The 22,607-nt window shown below is 37.0% G+C and overlaps 1 protein-coding gene across 4 annotated transcripts in view; it reads left to right on the top strand.

The window, feature by feature from the left end:
- The window catches only part of LOC128867901 (BMP-binding endothelial regulator protein), a 161,911-nt gene extending 140,742 nt beyond the window's left edge, over positions 1-21,169 (top strand). For all 4 annotated transcript variants that reach the window (XM_054109504.1, XM_054109505.1, XM_054109503.1 and 1 more), the window contains 4 exons: positions 4,857-4,956; positions 7,650-7,832; positions 13,187-13,399; positions 13,646-21,169. In XM_054109504.1, the coding sequence (XP_053965479.1) occupies positions 4,857-4,956; positions 7,650-7,832; positions 13,187-13,399; positions 13,646-15,096 (1,947 nt within the window). In that variant the 3' untranslated portion in view covers positions 15,097-21,169. The remainder of the gene's footprint in view (positions 1-4,856; positions 4,957-7,649; positions 7,833-13,186; positions 13,400-13,645) is intronic.
- The last annotated feature ends 1,438 nt before the right edge of the window (positions 21,170-22,607 follow it).

Raw genomic sequence — 22,607 nt, 5'->3', positions numbered from 1 at the left:
GCTTGAACTAAAGGTAATGCAGAGACTGTCAGTAGAAAAATTACTAAAAATCAACGGAGAATTTTAGCAACTTCAAACTTCCACATCTTTGCACGGTGTAAATGAGCAATAAAATAGCATATCCGAAAAAAATGTTAAATTCCTTTGAAAATTGCATACATTTTTGAAATTTTGAACACTTTTATTATACTGAAAACTATGTTTTTATACAAAATTACATTTAAAAAATATAGCATAAAAACACAAAAATATTAACAATATTATGTATGAAAAAATCACTGTGCCAAAACTGTTTTGACTGACTTTTCATGTTAGTATGCCATTTCGAGCCAATAGTAAATATTCTGTTAAATAGCGTAACATTAAATTGGGCATTTTTGCATGAACAGTAACATTAACCCTTTGCGATCGGCAGATTTCTCTGATAAGAGTTCCAGCTAGTCGGAACAAGTTTAGATTTTAGAGGTCATTTCTACCTTAGTGATTTAAAGTAAACCTATACGTATTAGAAAACACACAATTCGTTGAAACTGATGTATTGTGTTTAATTTTAAAATAAAACTACTGGCGTCAACTCTACTGATCCCGGAAATCTTTTCTTTCCTTTTCTTTTACTGGCATCTTGGCGCCAGACTGGCGGCACCGACATTTACGACGGCTTGTGAATGGCGCCATTGTGGCATTCTACTTGATTTTTTCGCTAATTAGAAACACTTCTTAATCTGTCAAACGCTGAGAAGGTATTTGTCATCACTAGTGACTCAAAGAAGAGAGAAGGCCTTTGTGATGACTAGTGACTCAAAACGGTACCTGAAGGCTTCCTTTATCACCACTAGCAGGTATCACTTTCAATGCAAGTGCATTTATATCCATTTGTTTGACAATAATAAAAAAAATAATAGGCGCGTACACTTCTGTTAAGTATTTGGCCGAGCTCTTCCTCCTATTTGTTTCATAAATGGAGGGTCCTAATGTTTTAAGCTGGCTCCGAGCTTCAAATAGTTTTTTTATTAAGAGATTTCTCATGGCAGACATACACTCGGAGGTTTACTTTTGCCTTGCGAGGGCCGACCGCTATTAGAAACAATTTTTCTATCATTTTGCTGTTTCATGCACGGAGATTCGAACCTAAGTATGGTAGTCAAACACCAGCACATTCGGCTACCCCGGCCGCCGTTCTGACAATGCCTGACTCTTCTACTTGTACTCGTATATCTCACTCGATTCTGAGCAGGTTGCCAACTCTACTAAATACAATGGTTTATCGTACAGTTCACCATTGCCCCTATTTATTACGGCACGGGTATGATAAAGTCCTGCAGAGCCTACCAGACTAAATAATGCAACTTTTAAATTGTTTTAGGTAAACTTCTGTTCATTCTGTTGTAGATTCAACTTCTTAATTTAATTTATAAAAGCTGTAGTATTAGAATTTAAGAATGTAAGCTCAAAATTGTGAACAACATCTACTTCTGAAAATGCAGAGATCTCAACACGCAGATTTTTTTTACGGTTTCTTTCCTGACACTTAACAAATCCCATATGCAAATTTAACTCATCTCATTCGAGCGTTTTTCGAGTACTACCAAGCCTTTAACCCACCAACCTAACCTAACACACCCGACTAGTAATATTTTCATTGTTGCTCTCACATACAGCTAACTCGGTAGTCAACCAGCTAACCGTATTTGATTTCGCATATCAGTATAAGAGATTTTAAAAATCTCTTAATTAAAAAGATAAATCTCTTAATTAAAAACTCACAAGAGTTTCATGCATATAAATTCTAAGATAAGCTTAAATGAATACCGCAGACTCTTAGTAAAATTTACATATTTTATTTAATGGGTGGTTGTGGCAAACGAGACTGTGGCACAAATACAAAGAAACATGCAAAAATTAACCCAGTAGGAAAGCTTAACATGACGTACTTCCAGTGAAAAGTTTTTTTCAATTTTCGAAACTAAGTAATTTTTATATGCACTGCCTGCCCGACGGATTTAAAAAATAGTCTGCTTTCGCTGCTAATTCGAAAAAAAAAAAAATTTTGATGTTTTAAAATCGCATGTTATTTTAGTATCGACGGCTACTTCGCGTTTCAAAAGGTGTCACAAGATCAGTGTAATACAGGGTGCGGTAGAATTAGAAATAAAATGTTAAATTGAAAAAGAATTATTAATGATAAGAATTTCACAATGAATGAGAGAAAACATATGCGGTCTTTTTTTTTTGTTTAAATATTTTAAATAGATATTGACCCTTAAATCGAATGCACTCTAGGAATCTGGCATTCGTACCCCATGCCAGTCGCTGGAGAAGTGATGTCGGGATGCCACTAACCTCTTGAACGATATTTTCTTTTAGTGCAGAGATAATTATTGGGTTTGTTCCATAGACTTTACTTTTGAGTTACAGAAAAAAGTACATAGGAGAGATATCAGGCGACCTAGGTGGCCAGGAAATGTCACCGAAAGGGCTTATCAGTTTGTTAGAGTAGAAATCACGCAACATAGCCATGGTCTCTCTGCCCGTGTGCGATATGACGCCATCTGAAATCATGTGAGGAAGGATGTTCTTTCAATATTGGCAGAAAATAATCATTCAGCATCCGCCCCTAAGAGGCATCGTCCACAACAAATTACATTACTTATTTAAACTTCCTTTTAAATACAAACGGGCTCCATCACTCCGAAAGATAGAGTTTACCATAACTCCAAGATAAAGTTTACCAGAAACTTTTATGCAAATTGTAATCGTTAAGCGATAAAAGAATTAGAAGCATTTAGAGTTAAAAAGAAAGCAGCCGTTGGCCTACCTTTTATTGCGATGATAGGAAGCCAAACAGAGCTATTACGGGCATTCGATCAACTTTTTGTTGCTGTTTACCGTAATATTTTGTGCAGTCGGCTTATACCTTCTGGTAGAACTTTGAAGCTGCTAATAGCGAGTCAGTACATTTTACTTACATCTGGGTATTGCAGATGAAAACACACAAATGTAAAATTAAAAACACTTATACAGCCAAGCAATTACCTGATGCCTGTGTATTCGTTGGCTCTATATTTCTTGCATACATACATCATTACATACATACATACATATGCAGTTGCTTAAGATGGTATTTTGCCGAGATTTTGCAAGGTCGTTGGAGGCCGTCCGCCAAGTTGTGTGTGATATGCAAGTATGTAGTTTAGTTAGCATACATATATATATATGTACATATATGTTTATAAACATATTCAAAGATTACATATGTAGATGTCGATATGAAGTTTGATTATATGCAAAACCTCTGAAAAACTGAACTCTGTGTTATTTGAGATCCTCCTTTAATTTGCACTTGATGAAACCAATTTTAACAACAATTTTAATTAATTGTACGAAATCAGGAAATACATATGCACATATGTATGTATGATTGTAGTCAACATACTTAAAAAACGCCAGATTAATTTCGGTGTTCCGCCAATAATTTAGTAAATTTACTCAAATACGAATGCGGCGTAAATTATTCTGCAAATTAGGTGTCTTGGAGAATAAAATTATGCAAATAATGTTTTCAAATAAATTGTGGGGGAAGTTATGAAATTCTATATCGTCCCCTTAGTATAACAATAGCCTATGTGCTCATAGGCTATTATTTTTTTATTGAATTTTTGGATTCTCCATCGTCGATTTTATATGTGGTCAAAATTTTCTCAAATTCTAGTTCCACAAAGTGGGTCAAAACGTCAGTCAAAAAATAATAAATATTTACAGACATAACGAGATTTGAGTGAGAGCTACTTTCGACAAAAAGTTTGAAATTAATTTTCTCAAAACATCAAAAAATTTATAGGCTATTTTAATACTAAGGGGACGATATATACTTTCCAAACTCGAACAATAATTAATTAGGCACGACGACAGAATTCGACTAATTTTCAGTAGTAAAAAAACCCCGGCGAAGCGACTCAAATCTCCGTTGAGTGGTTGGATGAACACTGCTGCGAACTCCACTCAATCGATCTTTCCGGTCATTTTCATCCCTGCTGCTTCTGTAGTAATCACTGTAAGAGTAAATTATGCCCAACTTTCTCGCGTGGGTGCCAACAGGCGAATAAGTAGTGAGAACGAGGACAAGCCTCCCAACATCAATTCTGGACTTCACTATCAGATAATCTCTCAAAGTTATATTCATGTCAACTCTATTGGGGCGCAATCTCTGCTAGTCATCAATGAACCCTCTTTGTCCAGCTCTGGAGAACTCTTATCCAGTTAATCCAAATAAATTATACGAAGAACTGGTTGCAGATAGCATTCCAAATGCTCTGCATTGCTTAACTCTTCTTGACAAAACTTTCTCTAATTTGGTACTTTCCACTGGTTTTTTTCTGTAATGTAAAATCAAGGGATAACAACAACAAGCTGCTCGCTAAATGTGAAAGTACTATCCCCTCCCTTGAAAAACCAGGTTTAAGCTTAAAAGCAAAGATTGTTTTTGTTTGGGAGAAGTTGTCTGTCTAATTTGTCGATATATGGAAGCATTAAAATTAGATTTTCACAAACCAGCAGTGTAAAGGAATAGTTTTTTTTCAGGTTGCCGTGCCTCGAGTAAACAACGAATAATTGTCGGCATGCAAATCTTAAGGCTTCTTAATAGACTCAATAAAGAAAATTCAGGAATTAGGTACAAAACAACCATGACAATAGCTTTACTCATAGCTCACCGGAGGTTTTCTGGATCGTGGTGTTTAAAAATATTTACAAAGCTATACTGAATAGAGAAAATATTAAATATTAAAGTTTACGTTTAAAATTAGAATTTCATTTATATGCATTAGAAATTATGACCATACGTCTTTCTTTCTTTATAGAATGGTTTTGTTAACTGTGACAAGGAAAGCTGTCCATCCATCGATGACTGCTATTTGTTGGATCGCAAAACCCCAGACACATGTTGTAGGAAATGTAAAGGTAAGTTGCGCTGAACGAAATATTTTAAAGATTTTAGTTTTAAGATAAAATAAGCAAAGGAGTGTTTAAGTTCGGATGAAGGCGGACTTTATATAATCGGGACTAGAGTTCGAAAATTTAGGGTATTTTCAGGAATTTTTTTTTTACAATAAAAAAATGAAAAACGATATTTCAATTTTTCATGGTCTGTATTTAACTTCGTTTACATACAAAAATTTGAAAAATTTAATTTGTTTTATTTTAATAACTTTAAAAATTTCGCTAAAGTTGACCCTCCCGAAAAATTGGACCTGGACGGTGTTGTCCATTTTGGCTCTTGTATTTATATGAAACACAAAAACCAAAAAAATTATTAATCAGTCATTATAATGACTGTAGTACTATAATTAAAAAAAACAATTCACAAAATGGCGCGGTTTTGAATTTGACATTCAATAAATCGGGGTTTTTTCAGTTTTTAATAAAAAAACGAAAAAATTGAAAGAATAATATGATTATTGTACGGGAGATAGTGAACAAAATATTAAAATTTCAGAAGATTCGGTTAAATAGATTTTTTTTCTGCTTTTTTTTTTTGATAACATCAAAAGAGTTTTCGAGATAATTGAGTTTAAAGTTTTGAGAGTGGCCGTGTGACGAATCTGACTCTACCTGTTAAAACGGCTATAGAATCGAAACTACTGCGAATATTCTTTCAATAATTTGACAGTATATTCTTAAAAGCCTATACTTTCGAAATATAAAAAAAATCAATTTTTTGACAATTCTACACCACCGGGATTACTAAAGTTCGGATAGATGCGAACTTTATATAATCAGCGCAAGTTTTCGCATACAAATAGGGATTTGTGAATTAAAGGTTGTGTGAAGAATTTAAGTGAAAAATCGCAAATGTGGTTGCATAACTTTTAACCGGCATATATAAAATATTTAAAAAATATTTAATATATTTGCAGTCTTCTTAGCGTTACGATAGTCCCCTATGGACCGTTTACTCAATTAACCTCTAACTTTAGAAGCCATTTCATCGAGGAGCATTTTCGCTCTCTAAAGCGCTTTTTTAAATTCTCGGCTGATATATTAGGTGCGCAACTAAGGTGAATAGATGCCGCCAGCAGTGTGTGCTAGTCGATTCTAACATAACTTTAACGCCATAAACCAAGCTTAGACATATGCTAAACAAACTGCTTCGACACATTAGTGATTTTGTTTTGGTATCATATACTTTTGGTTTTGTAAAAATGTCTGATTTTGTGCCGAATAATCGTCATTTGCGGGAAGTGTTGATTTTGCTCTTTCATTCGAAAAATTCGGCGGCTGAAGCGCATCAAGAGCTACATAAGTTCATGGAGTGCTTTAAGTGAAACAACGTGCCGAGATTGGTTCCGTCGCTTCAAAGACGGTGATTTAAATGTTGACGACCGTCCGCGTGAAGGGCGGCTAAAAACCTTCGAAGACGCTGAATTGGAGGCATTGCTCAATGAGAATCCATGTCAAATGTAAGAAGAGCTTGCTTCAGTATTAGGAGTTATCCGCCAATCCATTTCCAAGCGATTGCATGCTTTGGGAATGATTCAGAAATAGGGGACTTGGGTTCCTTATGAGTTAAAACCAAGGGATGTTGAAGGTCGCTTTTTCGCCTGTGAACAACTGCTCCAGCGGTTTTCTTCATCGCATCGAGACGGGTGATGAAAAATGGACTCATTACAGCAATCCAAAGAAAAGAAAGTAATGGGGACTGCCCGGTCATACTTCTACGTCATCGCCTCGGCCGAATATTCACGCTGCGAAGGTTATGCTTTGTATTTGGTGGGACCAAGTTGGTGTTATTTATTATAAACTGTTAAAACCAAGCGAAACTATCACTGGGGATCGGTACCGACTTCAATTGATGCGATTGAGCCGAGCACTGCGCGAGAAGCGGACGCAATCGCGAAGAGGCATAAAAAAGGGATGACAAGGCTCAGCCTTCAGCCAAACCCGTTAAAATCTACCTGGAAACACTGAAATAGGAAATCCTACCCCACCCGCCATATTCTCCAGATATTGTGCCATCCGATTATCACCTGTTCCGATTATCACCTGTTCCGATCATACGAAGACATCAAAAAATGGCTTGATCCGTGGATAGCCTCAAAAGATGAACAGTTTAACCGCGACGGTATACGAGATTTACCAGAAAGATGGGAAAAAGTAGTAGCCAGCGATTGGCAATACTTTCAATGATTCACTTGTAACCAGTTTTTAAAGAATAAAGTTGTATGTTCATCAAAAAAAAGCGAGAACTTCGTTGCGCACCTAATACTTAAAGACCAGTTAATTTTTCCTTTTAACTTTTTGAGCTGAAATTTTAGTTTTCAATTAAGTTACTCGCGCATTTTTGTAATTTCGAGATCGATAAATTTTTGTTTGACTTGGGCACACATAGTAAATTGAAAACTTTTAGGGTGTTCTTCTCTAATTTTTGTAATTTTGAATAACTATCGGAAAACAGGCGATATTTATTTAAAAGTGCCACGGTCGTTTCAAAATTTTAAAATGATTTGATTTATTAATTTGTGATTATTATTTATAAGAATTTTGAGAATTTTTCTTCTATTACTAAAATATTTCTATTACTAAAATATTAGATTTTATAAAAAAATTTCAAAATTACAATTTTGTTTTTTTAATAATTTTTTTACTCTCCTTAGGTTGTATTTTTCGCGGCACACCGTACCCAAGTGGTTCTGAATGGGCCGATCCCGAAGATCCCTGTAAAACATATAAATGCGTTGCCAGTGTCGTCACCGAAACGACAATGAAATGCTTCAATCAATGTGATGACGAACTCGTTATACCGCCAAAGCAAGGCGAATGCTGTCCCACATGCCAAGGTAAGTAATATATAAGTCCTATAATGTAGTAGTACAGCACGCGCACACATATGATTGCACATATTTATATATCGAAAAGTACCCACTATTCTAAAAACGCCCACATATCTTTAAATAAAACTAACTTATAGAGACATCTTTCGCACAATTTTTACAATTTTTCACAATTTAATTCACAATGGCGGCTGCCTCAGCCAAATGGGTTGGTACGTGACTACTATTCGACATTATACATGCTCGAATCTCACATGAAACACCTAATGATAGTAAAATAGTTTTTTCTAAAAGGGAACGCAGGCAAAAACAAACCTTTGAGTATATTTCTGCCATGAAAAAGTTCCTCAAACTGCATCTGCCTTTCGGAGTCGGCTTAAAACTGCAGGTCCCTCGCGTGCGAAACTGTACGTCGAAATAGTCACAAAAATTCACTGTTTGTTTTTAAAAAGTTCGAATTGTTTTGAATAGGGAGTGTATATATTTACATAATACGTACGAGGTGTGCTCGAAAAATAAGTTGACTTTTCAAATTTTGCAGGCGACGTATGCAATAATGATAGAAAGAAGATGGCGCGTATCAGAATGCGTGGCGTCACACTAGTCTAGTTGTACAGTGCTGCCAACCCTTATACTTCTTTAGTACTTCTTCATACCTAAAATGCAAAAATCTTTCCTTTGGTGTTTGTTTCTTTTTTTTTTTAATTTGCAGCACCAAAATTGTAACTTAAAAAAAACTTTATACATAAAACTTTATAATTAAACCAATAGGCTGAAGCAGCCAGTCTGAGAAGAGTTTAGTGCTCTTGAAAATTTTTGGATTTTTATAATATTCAATATTTTTTGCTCCTTTTGTAAGAATATTGGATCCCCTTCTAGTGAACAGTTAAAAACTTTTTGTAAATTTGAAAAAGCCTTTGAATTTACTAAATACGAATGTGATCCATAGAGGTGTATGCTATGCTAAAAAAATGCTAAATCATGTTACAAAAATGGTATTCTGGTCACACTTGTCACCAATTAGACTAGTGTGACGTCACGAAAAGCAGCTGCTATTGTTGAATTCGCTTAGAGCAAAATAACGGGGTCACGATAGGCGCCACCACATTATTCTGTTCATCGTGCAATGTACATATGCAACGGGTTTTCCAATAAGAGATGTTACTCCCGTAAAATATAAATGGTTTCGTTGCTTCTGTGGCACGTAACGCCGTCTTCTTGAAAATAAACATTGTCCAGATCATTACCATCCAATTCCGGCTATAAAAAATCATTAATCATGCCTCGATAGCGCAATCCATTCACCGTAAGTTGCTTCAGCTTCATTTTCGAAAAAGTAAGGTCCAATGACTCCGCCGGACCATAAACCGCACCAAACAGTCACACGTTGAGGATAGAGAGGTTTTTCAACAATAACTCTTGGATTTTCTAAGCCCCATATCGGACAATAATTTAACTTGTTGACGAAGCCACCGAGGTGGAAGTGGGCCTCATCACTCAAGATAATTTTTCGATTCAATTCCGGATCATTTTCATGCATTTCAACGAACCAATCAGCAAAGTCACGACGTTGTTGATGATCGGCTGGCTTGAGTTATTGTGTTAACTGGAATTTATAAACCTTAAGACCCAAATTGCAAATCTTTATGCAAAATACAATGTAATGAAGTTTGTGGAATGACTAATTCCAAAGAACGACGAGGAGTGGACAAACCTGGGTTTTCTTCAACACTTTCGGCTACAACAGCAATATTTTCGGCTTTTTTAGCTGTTCTTGAGCGACGTGCACGGGTTTTATTCTTCACATAACTAACTTGCCCCAACAGCTCGAATTTTTTCACCAATTTCTGTATAGCGGTCCGACAAGGTGCTTCACGTTGACCCAAAAATGTTCGAGTTTTACGAAACGTCTCTGCCAAATTTTCACCATTTTTGTAGTGAATTTCAATAATTTCAATGCGTTGTTTAAGCATGTATCGTTCCATTTTTAATGATGGCGTAGTTTCTATTTGTCATATATCAAAAAATGACAGCTTCAAAAGTGGCATCTACCGAAATAGCGGGCTATTCAAAATAACACCTGTTATTGGAAAACCCTTTACATGCGATTTTCAATTTTCTTATTGTATTTTTTTTGTGTCGGTACTCATGTTGTGAACACGTATTTACAGTTTCAACTAAATGACATTTTAGTTTATTGTTGACAGATACAAAGGTTACAAATCTGAATTTGTTGGTCAAACATGACTCCATAATCTTGGCTCAACCATCATGACCCCTTACGATTGGTTCTTGTTCCCCATACCTATGAAAAGGCGGAGATTAGTCATACTTGTAGAGATACAGTCCACATAGTTGGAAGAGATTGGAGAAAGCATTGAACGGGATTACTTTGAGGGCCCACAAAAATATTTATGAGTAAAGAAATTTGTTGCTAGAAATATAAAAAGTTGCCGTATCCTCGTTGCCATACCTCGCTTGGATAGCTCGATTTAAGAAATCAACTTCCTGTTAAATCACGATTTTTCGCGATTACATTAAGTGCATCCCAGAATTTCGGGATTGCCAATATGTCTATGTATATATGCCTATGAATCAAAAAGACTAACAATAGGCAATAACTATACGTCAAAAGTAATAAGCAAAGCAATAAAAACAACCGAACACCATTCGCATAATCCCCAAAAGCATGACAGAATCACAACTGAGGAAATAAAAACAAAAGAGCATAGTATGAAAAAACAAAGCAAGCAAATTAAAATAATAATCATTCCATATTCTTATAAAACCCAAAGTATCAGCGCACCAACAAATACTATAATAAATACATAAAGTTTATGTATGCATGCATGTATTAGTATACCCTAAATAGTTTATGTATGATCATATATATATATATATATGTGTGTGTGTGTCCCCTCATATTGCTATTAGTTCTTATATAATTCCAAAACATTGGGTCAATATCCAAAAATAAGCACCACATTCAGTCTGATGGCAAACTACTCGCATTTAGCGCAGTCTCTTAAGTTGATTTCTCGCTAATCTCCTGTCCTAACAAAAACAATAAAGTTGTGACCGTGTTCTATAAAAAGCGGAATGTCGTTGACGTATTTTTATTTTATGATTTGCCAATCACAATAATGTCATTAAATCATTTAAGCCACAATAAAACTTGATCGAAATTATTGTTTATGATAGAAGTGTAGAATATCGAATAGAATGAATCTGTGCTGTGCGCCAGTATAATTCTATGCGTCTACATGCTTACATACATACATACATATAATTAGATATAATTTAAAAAAATTATGGCGGTAACCATACACACATACTCGTACTTGTTTACGATATTTCAGCAACACATCTGGCCGATGGAGATGACAAACCTTTCAGCTACAGTTGAAAAAATGTTTGCCAAGCTAAAAGTTAGTTGCTCTAAGACATGAACTGTACATTGGTTCTCCTTGAATAAACTTCATTTGTTAGGGCGCTGAATACTGTGTGGAAAGCTAAGGAGACATCGACAACAAACTTTATTAGTTTATGTACGGAAGACGGTTTCGAAGCGTCATGTCTCAACGTTAAGAGTAGTGCAACAAACTTTGTGTGCAATTTTCCCACCGGACACCAATTATTGTATACGCATTTGGGTCTCTGGGTTGAATTGTATTTCATTTTCCCTGGATGGCAGCCCCACTGTTTTTAAGAAAGAGGTGGTTGCCATAACAGTACCAGCTGCCGAGTGTTACAGGGACTGCGAATGGGAAGCGACGTATTAGGATAGGATAAATGACTACCCACGCGAGGATGCCCACTTGGACAAAGAATCAAACTTCGTTCATTATGATACCAGAAGAAAAAAAATCAAGCAGGTGGAAAAAGGCAGAAGGGGCTTTGGATTAGAGGCTGACGACCAACAGTGGCTAATTACCTTTGCATTAACCGCTTCAAGCTACTGATGCAAATCACCAGGTGTGTGATATTTAAACCCGCAATATCCGCAGGTGTAACAGAAGAGTGAGAGCCCAGATGTCTTAATATTTGCCCGACGAAAGTAAGACAGCTGAAAAAAAAGTACTGAGATGATTCCATCTTATCCTCAAGACAGCTACTGCAGAAAGGACTTGAAGCAATCCCAAATCTCACCGCATGGACACCAAAAGGGCATTATCCAGTAAGGATACCCACAATATTCGAGATCTTCGGATTTGTGAACCTTCGAAGTTCCCTCGAGTGCCTCCGATCTCCCCGTGGCCAGGCGGATCTCGCAACTTTGCACGTTTTCGCACTAACCCAGGGTTCGCTACGTTGATGGGAGACCCATCTTTCCAGGAGTAGACCACAGGTTCTCAGGGGAATCCCAATCTTCTAACTTTATGTTGAAACCGTTTCCAGGGTCCCCTATCTAGCTTGCTCATCAGCCCAGTAGTTTCCCTCTATGCTGTGTGCTCTGTGAGCGGAAACCCAGATGAGCTAAATAGCGAAGTATTCCGATGCAGTCGAGAGATAAATCAGGTATTCCCCGACTAATTTCAAACGCACAAAGAACGAGCCCAAGGCCGTAATTGCTGCTTGGATGACGGAGTAGATGATCCCCAGTAATCCGGAATACTAAATTTGAGTGTGATGGGAAGCTCCTTACAGAATACTCCCCCACCAACTCTGCCGTCCAACTTCGAGCCATCCCTAAAGATGTTTGCCATACCCTGTTTCCAAATGTTGTAGACCGCCCACTCCTCCCTTTAGGAAATATGAATGGAACAAGTACCGCTTGGTTCCAGCGTGGGTATACATTGATCCAGCAATATGGGAATGAACTCAAAATTTTTAAAAATACTAGAGCGTCCGTAGCTTAAGTCTATGACCCGAACACTACATTTGATTGCGGCGCATGCAGCGGCTGATTTCGCTGAGATGTCCACGGGTACCACATTCAGCAAGCGAAGTATAAATTTCATCTGTTTTGAAGAACAAACAACCTAGCAGGTGTCGGAACATATTCAGTCATGCAGGTGAAGTTGAAAATTATTTGCCAGCCCTCGACACTTAAGCTTCTTAAGTTAATATTCAAAAGACTGTTTCGATGAGATCATTTCTCAACATCAGCTCAGGACTGGTATTTCTCCTCTCTCTCAGCAAATAAGTCAAGTTCCGTTTCATTACGCCTTTTGCAGGGTGAGTGTGAAGGTCAATATAGTCCGATGATGCTATTTTCAAGTTTCCGGTCAGGGTCAAAACACCTATCTCTGAATTCCAATGGAATATAATTATATAAATAGTGCTAAATAATACTTACAAGTAGTTCTTCCCAAAGCCGTTTCTAGTTACTTGCATAATCATTTCATTTCTACTTTCAGGTTGTAAGATTAATGGACAAGTTGTAGCCGAGGGTCAGGAGGTAGTCGGCTCTATAGATGATCGCTGCATGGTGTGTCAATGTTCGAAGAATAAGCTCACTTGTGCCAAGAAAACGTGCCCAATACTGCAATGTCCCATCTCAAAGCAGACACAAAATCCCAACGAATGTTGCCCGCGTTGCACCGAACATCGTGAGTTCATGCCTGTAATTGGTGAGTTTGAGATGTTAGCTCAACAGAGCATTTACTATATATATATATATTTACTATAGCATACTTTAAATAAAAGAGACAAAGAGATGTCTTTAACAAGCTTTTATGCTACTCTTATTATAGATAACAAAGACAGTTCGGTAGCTTTCTTTAGCTTAAGCGTTAAGTTTTTGCCAAAACCCATTTAGACATCTTTATGATTTTTATTCTCAAGTTAAGTTTTCTTATTTTCCCTTTCTTCTCCAGGCAAATGCATTTTCAACAACAAGGTCTACTACGACAAGACCCAGTTTATGCCCGATCGTTGCACTAACTGCACCTGCAGCAACGGCACATCGGTCTGTCAGCGTAACACCTGTCCTATATTGGAATGTTCGCCTGAGTATCAGGAAATGGATGGCTGCTGTCCACACTGTATCACGTCCGAAGTGCGCAACGAATGCATACACAGCGGTATCACCTACATGAACAACGAAACCTGGAATTTGGGTCCATGCCGCTCATGTCGTTGTACTGCTGGGAATATACGCTGCTCCGAGATGCGTTGCCCGCCAGTGAAATGTCGCTCGAACGAAGAGAAAAAAACGTTGCCGGGTGAGTGTTGTCCGCGCTGCATAGAGACCGCTGGTACTTGCACTGTCTTCGGTGATCCACATTTCAAAACTTTCGATGGCAAATTCTTCAGCTTCCAAGGTTCGTGCAAGTATCTGTTGGCTGCCGATTGTCGCGACCACACATTCTCAATACGTCTGACAAACGATGGACGCGGCACGAAACGTTCCTCATGGGCGAAGACGGTCACGCTGAAGATGCATGGCATGCGCGTCAATTTAGGGCAAAAACTGCGCGTAAAAGTGAATGGGAGTCGTGTACTGCTACCCTATAAAGGTACACCCGAAAGCTCTATTGTGAGCATCGAACGACACGGTGACAGTATATTACTGCAAACCGATTTGGGGTTAAGTCTCGAATGGGATGGAAATAACTTTCTGCAATTGACTGCACCTGCCTCATTCAAGCAAAAGCTATGCGGTCTATGCGGCAACTTTAACGGCATTGGACGTGACGATCTCACTAGCCGCGATGGCAACAATCACACGGACGCCGAGGTGTGGCGTTTCGCGAACTCATGGAAGGTGGGCGGATCGAAGGCGTGTTCACGGCGTGTGGACAAACTGGCAGCGCGGCCAAATTGCAAGCAACGTCAAGCAAATGCGTACTGTCGTTGGCTGCGCGAATCTGAAGTATTTGGAAACTGTGATAATAGACTAAATCCCAATAACTATTTTGATGCTTGCAAGATGGACGTATGCGAATGCCCGAACGGCATGTGTCACTGCGACAGTTTCGCCGCTTATGCGCACGAATGCCGACGGCTGGGCGTGCAGGTACCGGATGAATGGCGCAAGCGTACCAAATGCCCGGCGGGCATGTGGCGACGCAATGTAACCAAAATGGCACTACCGCCTTGGCAGCCCCATCAACGAGGAGGAGGCGGCGGCGGTGGTGGCGGTGGTGTAGGGCAAGCGCGTCGACGCAAACAACAATATGACTTGCAACTACATCTGCAGCAATTGCAAAAGGAAAATAATCAATTGCTATTGCAACAGCAACAACAAAACTTCATGTCCAAGCATGTGCCGAAGAGTCTGCTGGTGCACAAGTCACCGAATCGAACGCCGCCGCCGCTGCACTGAAGTGGCGTGCGCGACGTCTTACAAAGTGCATACACACATACATATAAACATTCAAAACTAACGCTACGCTAGGCTATGAAAAATATTTCCATTTACAAAGAAATATTTAAAGTTTTAAAATAACTCCAATTAATTTGTAGCGAAAACAAAGGAAAGCATATTGCTTCAGTTACTAGTTTAGGCGTGAATATGTTTTTTGTGTTTTTGTTTTGCATGCAAGTGTGAGTGTTTTCCTCTTTTTTAACTAAATTATATTGTATTTATATTTAAGTAAGTGTAGTTGTAAGTTTTACTTTGTTTTTCTATGTTAGTAGCATATTTTTGTATTTTACAATAAGAATTTTAGCGAAATTTACGTATTTCAACCGTAACGGTTCCTACTCACATACCCTACATGGTATACATTTGCATGTGCATGCTGCGGCATAAGCACAAAAGTAGGCACTTAAGTGCGCATGCACGTCGCACTTGGGTATGAACAGCGTGAATGTCATGCGCGAGTCAAGGTAATGCGTTCTGGACGCTGCCACATCGGCGCACTATATTCGTCCATTTGAACCACAGAGCTTTGCGCAAGTGCCACACTCCCAAATGCTCTTTGCCTTTACTTTTATGCGCCTTTGCGTGAATGTGTGGCTGTATGTTGCAGGTTTGAATATTTTCATTTATTTTAATTTGTTTATTTTTTTGTATAGAAATATATGCACAGTTACATGCGTTTATTGCTTTGAAAACAAAGTTTTCTTTTTGGTAGTGTGGACGTCAGCTGTCTGACTCATACCTGCCACCGCAATGCGTTCATCGCAGGGACTCTACGAATTTCAATAGGCAGATTCTTACACATTTGATTAATATATATATGTGCTAATATGCGCTTATACATACATACAGTTAAACAATTTTATAACTTTTTCTTCATTTTGAACACTGAACACTAATTACTAATAAATCCATAAAATTAATCTACCCATTCACCATGGCAGATTACCTACAAAATTGACCATCAGCTGTCAATACTGTTGTGAAAGGTTTTTCTTCATAGAAATTATTTTGGTGGAACATTTCGGTGTTTTTGGTTTGTTTAATTGCTATTAACGATATGAAAAATATATATGTTTTCTTTGCCGGTACCCATTTTATTTAGTTTTTACTTTGACCTTTTTCTTTACACTCGTAAAAAAAAAGATCTATTACACAGAAAACCCAGGGTTGTAGGTCAAAAAGTATGGTTATTATCTAGGATTATTTTTTAATCTCAGATTTTGGGAGAGAATTTTTGTATGGGAAATCTCGCTTTTTAATTACGGATCGGGAGTTAAGCACGGAAAAGTAGATCATCTTCTTATATGTGAACGTATTATTAATTCCCCTAATTTAAGCGGAGTAGCGGAAATTTTCGATGGCAACATTGCCGGGAAATGTCAGTTAACAGCAATTGTGAATGAAAAATAATCAGACTTTTAAAAGGAAGAACAAGAAAGACTGAATGCTATGCTAGTTTGCACCAACACTTTCGAAATTACATTAATTGTTTTGATATTTCGGAGCAGTTTAAATAAATAATTATTTCTTAATATCAGGGCAACTATTAGCGGTATTTGTTGCCTGCGGTCCATCTTTTACTGACAAAGCTATCCAATAAACAAATCAGCTGTTCAGTAATCCGCGTAACAACTGTCTGTCACGCTACAATTACAATCAGATTTAACTGCGCCGGTAATCCCGATTAACTCCGTCGTCTGTTTAGGTTATTACACTGCAATTCAAAAATTTCCTAACATTTTCTTCACATTGACACTAAACACATCTTATGATGGCATGGGGTAGTCTCAAAAGTGGCAGAAGTAACAAAATGAAGCAACTTAAGATCATTGTTTTATTTTTAAAATGCACTTTATTAGCCCACATAGGTGAGAGTTTGGTCAATAATCTTTTGTTATTTTTCGGGCACCTCTATCAATGTAGAAGTGCCCGTTTTTTTTTATTGAAAAACCTAGTTAAAGTACAGTTTTGCATTCCTGAATTCAAATTTACTCCATTAGATGGATAAGGAAACAGTGTATGATCTCATCTAACTAACAAAGTAAGTTTTATTAATCGGAAAGTTAAACTATTCACAACTTTAAAGTGTCCTTAAAAGGGTAACGCCATTTTAGCGGTCTGAAAAAAAATACTTCAAATTTTTTTTTTGTTTTGTGGAAGGAAAGACGATAGAAACATAGCACTTGAAGTATTTATCAAACATATGTCAATATATATTACAAAAACAATGTATCTGAAAATTTTACAAAATGCGACACTGCACTCACTATAACTGGTGACAATTTGAATCTGAAAAAAATATATATTTACAAACTAATATACAGTAGCGGACACTAAAATCTGGACCTTGACAAATATTTTAATAATAAATCAGTACAAATAAAGGGAATAAATGATAAAAACATTATCATTTAGTTGGCCCACCATTTGCTTTGATAACAGCAGCAATCCTCTCGGGCATACTGCGTACAAACTTCACACATTCGGCTGTACTTATGGCGCTGCACCCGCCATAATGGGGAAGGAAGTCTTTTATTTTCGAGAGGGGAATCTTTCATAGATACAGTCACATAAACGGCATTCCCCTTGCTAAAGGTCCATCTCATTCGCCCAGACCACGCCCAGTCCGTAATTATCTTACTGTGCTGGACTTGCAAAACAGTACGTCTACGTACTAAACCCTGAAGTCCGTCTACTGCACCACTCTCCCTTCAGTACTACTTCAACGTATTACTTCGCAGGGCTGGTTAGCTTCGTTAATATCTACATAGGTATATCCGCTATGGCTTCCCGCCTGCTCAATGCATCTTAGCTCTCCTTGAGTTCTTGTAACGAATGTAGCTACTTCCTCTCACTTTTCTTCCGACTCCATAACATAGCTATGTCTGTTGCATTTGGAAGTCTACTTTCTGCCGTAAACCGTGAGCAGTGGAAACTAACTTATTCCACGTCTTCTTCAACATTGGTGCACCCTTACTGGAGGGGTTCCATCGGTCTTGACATCTTTTTAATGAAGCAAGTCTGTCCTCTGCTCTAACAGTTTTTTTTCTGTAACTTCTGCATATCTACCATAGATTCGTTTCATCTCGCTTGCGAGTATATTCACTGGTATCATGCCAGCGCAACGACGCATCATCCGATATGGTTCTGTAACCGCAACACGCCCTTAAGTCACTTATCCTATATACAGACAACAACTTTCTTTTGTTTTCCTTCAGTTTCGCCGCATTTAGCTGAGGCTGCTTACCGAGGACCGAGGAGGACGGAAATAGCTATATTCACCAGCATTTTCGCCTGATTGACTTTGGATCATCTATGAGAGTACCGCTTGGATGCCCCCGTTTTCTCTATAGCGTAGTTAATATTAGCCCTAAAATTTTGTCTACAGTCTATTACGACGCCTAGGTATTTCAGTGCGGATTGAGACGTATAGTTTGCTCCCCCACTCTGATTCTTATATCTTCACATTTTTTGCGACTTCACGGCTGTTTGAGATGTTATGCTGTGTTCCTTTCCCTTACGTTTTAAAATAGCCCACATGTGCTCTAAGGGGTTTAGATCTGGAGACTCAATGGAGGCCAATCTAGTAAAGCGATGTTATTGTCTCTAAACCAACGCATTCTAGTCGCTGATTTGTTACAAGGAACATTGTTTTGTTGGAACTCAACTCTATCTGAATTAGTGTCGCCAAAAATATGCGTTAACGAAGGCAAAAGTACAGTTTCTCTCCATACGACCCTCGCATATGAACATTTCACCGACACCATCAGTAGCCATACAACCCCAGGCCATTATTCGCAATCTGAATGGATTCCTCGTGAACCCGTCGCCTCACGAACGTCACAGCAGGTGTTCCATATGCCTGTAGGAAAAGAAAAATAATCTTTTTATGAGATATGTGTTATTTCCTCGAAACTGGACTAGGTTAAGAAACTATGGTTGTAGATATTTTAAAATGATGTAAACCAAGCCTTCTTGGAAGTTCGATTCATCAGACCACAAAACATTCGATCAATCTTCCTCTCTAAAATGTCTAAAATGTGGGTATCGGAGGAGAAACCCGTTCTAAACGCTTTTTCCTATTTTTTCTGGCTTTGTGTCCTTTTAAACCTGTTTTTAGAAGCTTTCTTAGAGCTGTTCGAGTACTAACAGATTTTCCAATTTCTTCCGAAAGGGCACCTACTAACCTTGAGAGACTCGGGCATCAGTTTTCGGTATTTCGGAACACTAGTGAGGCGTTTTCTTCCACTTTTTGATTTATTATGATTGGATTTTGTCTACGCAAATCGCGTAATAGCACATTCGACCGCGAACATACCACCAAATTGGCAATCTCAACTTGAGACTTCCCTTCTTCACTTAAAACTTGGAACTTCGCTCCTTTTTCGTAACAAAGCTCACTTTTTTTAGGCATTTCGATGAAAAAAGATTATTATTTCTATCCGCTAAATATTAAGATTTACATCAGCTATACCGATTTAAAACTACATCCGACTTCAAGTACTTTGCCTTTAGACGTTTGTTTTTGTATTTATTGTGAGTAAAGGGCGGCGGCGCCTTTACCTGGTACTTAACCGTTTCCTTTGCTTGCTATTACCCCTCTTTATATTATGATATTGTATTATCAGTAATATTATTTTATTATTATTATTTTCTCATTCTTAGTTCTACGCCATTAATCGACTCAAAAACTATATTTCCACTTTCAGAGCTCAATAATATGCACATTTATTTAAAAATGAGCTGAGATTATTTTATAGCAAAGAAAAAATTTCGAAGAAAAAAAATATTTCTAAGTCACTCCTTATATTCGTAATCATTTCCACACAACAAAACTTCATCACATTTTTTCCATTTTAAATTTTTTTTAATTACTTGTTATTTTCTGCTTATGCACAGAAACTAATTAAGTGAATTTTAAAGCAGTTGTAGCATATAAATTTTTAACATATTTCTGCTATTAACTGCTAAAATCCCCATCAAGCACGCGAGAGTAATGGGCAATATTCTGATGTTAAATTTAAAACCACTTTAGCAAAGAGACTAAGCATAACTCACTTCTACTACCAAAATGGGTAAAAAGGAGGAGCTAACAAAAATTTCCAATTTAACTTAAATATGTATATGATTCGAACTCATTTTTATTGCCTATAAACTGCATACACTTTTAAAGCTAATTAATTTTTTTTTTATTTTCTTTGTAATTAAGACAAACAACAAACTATACCTTAACTATTTTAAATTTAAGCTTAGTTTAAATGCGCTAAAGTGTGGGCGTGTATGCGTATTTTTTATGCTGAGCACTTCATACAAAAATGCTGTAAATTTCGTTTCATTAAATTGGTCTATGTTAGACTGTTCATTATGCACAAAATGAATACATATTTATTTATGTTACTTACATAGTTGTATACATCTACGCGTATTCTTAATACAATGGAAATAAAACTTTACACATTTTACGCTCTTTTGAACAAAAAACAAAAAAAAAAAAAACAATTTAAATGTAGAGTTTTTTTATTGTATTCTTCACCTATTTTTATTAATCTGCAGTCTAGTGTTTTAAGTACTAGACAGTTATGGATTAAAATTTGAAATACCTATAAATAAATGAATATTGCAAACATTCTCTCACTCATTAACCGCATCATCACTGTATCACTAACTCTCCTTTCAGCTCTTTTACTTACAAACGCTCTCTCTCTCTCTCTCTCTCAGCAAACCACATATTTACATGCTATACTTATCGAAGGCATGAACCTTAATTGCGAAAAAGGAAATAAGCAAAGCGGTGCTGTGCATATTTTTCTATACAAATACAATAATATATAAGTAGTGTCGATCCTGTGAATTACGAGCGGTGGGAGATTAATAAAAAAAATTGTGCTTTGAAGATAAATAAAAACAAATTAATAATATTCTGCTGCAATATTTTGTTATTTTTATCCTCTGTTAGGCATATTGTAAATTAACAGCTAAAATGTTGCTGTTCAAAGTCTGTTTCTGTAATGCTTAGATTGGTCATTGGTTTTTTCTTAATATAAACACTCATCCCTCGATTTACATGGTAGTTATGTACGTTCTTGGAAAGATCGTGCCAAACTAAACTGTGTAAAACGAGACACAGAGTTCATACAAAGTACACGGATATGTTCAATAAACCTAAAAACCGTGTAAATCGAAGGCAAAGACAAGTAGAAGATGTGCTCTTCAAATCGTATAAAATGAGCTAAGGTTTGTTGCACTTTCAATTCAACTTGCTTTTAAAAACTAAAACGTAAACATTAATTCCTTTTCATTAATTTTCCTTTCAAGTAAAAACAATAAAAAACCTAATAAAAATTAAGTAAAAAAAAATTTAATTAATAATGAAAAAAAAAGAATTCAAAAATAATTCAGATTTTAACAAATAAGTTCTGGACATTTTTCCCCTCTGAATAAACTCGGTATCATTGGCATTGAATATTTGGTTAGGAACGTAAGAGTTTTATTTAATCCTTTTTGCCAGTTTCGCCGAATATTCTTTTACAGATTTTTCGTCACCAGCGTCCTCTTTAAGTTGAATGCAGATTGTGTATTTTTTTTAAGTTTTCAAAACATCTCTAGCTTGCGCTAAATGCTGTGGTAGATGGAATTTGCTGCGTTTCTTTTGAAAAGCTTAAATTGTTAAGCGTTTGTATCTCATCGTACTCTATCCATCTTGTGAAGAGTACGATGAGACGGCCTATCACTTTCTGCCCCGCTTTCGCTCAAATCAGGATTTAGGTCTTTGGCACTGATGTGTTAAGAGGCGACTACCTTGGCTCCTTAGCACCACAAGGTCTACTCAGATTTCTTCGGAGGTCGTGTAGATTTAAAGAAAATTACAAGTGAATCCGAGTGCATTACAATGGACTTATTGGTGTCTGCGTGCTGTACTTGCTAGTTGTTCCGACAATGAAACAAAAAAAATCTTATTGAACTAGAAGCTACCGGTATTTTTTTACTATTGTTTTGTACCCAAATTACTAGAGCTTTTTCTACTGCTCCCATTGAATCATCTCGATTATATGTGGAAAATTGTATGCTGTCAATAGTTCCCTGGCTACATCCTTTCGAAAAAAAGCTCGCATTCGCTTTATTTTCCCAACAGTCTGCTCATTCATTTCTTATTCTTTTGCTATGGATGTTCAGCCTTGTGCAGATTTTAGTATGTTGAACATTTTTAATTTTTCTCCAAACTGATTGTTTCCCTTTCGGTGGGTTATCTTTTTGTTCATATTATTGGGCCCTAATAAAGATGAAGCGTTTTCTTTTACTGTTGGATCGCTGTTAAATAGCGATACTGAACTGAAATAGATCTCTCTGTCATTTGTGTTGTAGGCGCATGCGTTTTTTGTTTTTTGTGTTGGATCAAATTTCAACGATTTTGCGGGGATATCTTGAGTCTCCTTTTTGTACGTGTACAAATATGATATGCGAAAATTCCC

The sequence above is a fragment of the Anastrepha ludens genome, chromosome 6, assembly GCF_028408465.1.
Source record: "Anastrepha ludens isolate Willacy chromosome 6, idAnaLude1.1, whole genome shotgun sequence".
Classification (NCBI taxonomy): domain Eukaryota; kingdom Metazoa; phylum Arthropoda; class Insecta; order Diptera; family Tephritidae; genus Anastrepha; species Anastrepha ludens.
Note: the sequence above shows the minus strand (reverse complement) of the source record. Positions and strands in the feature narration are given on the sequence as shown.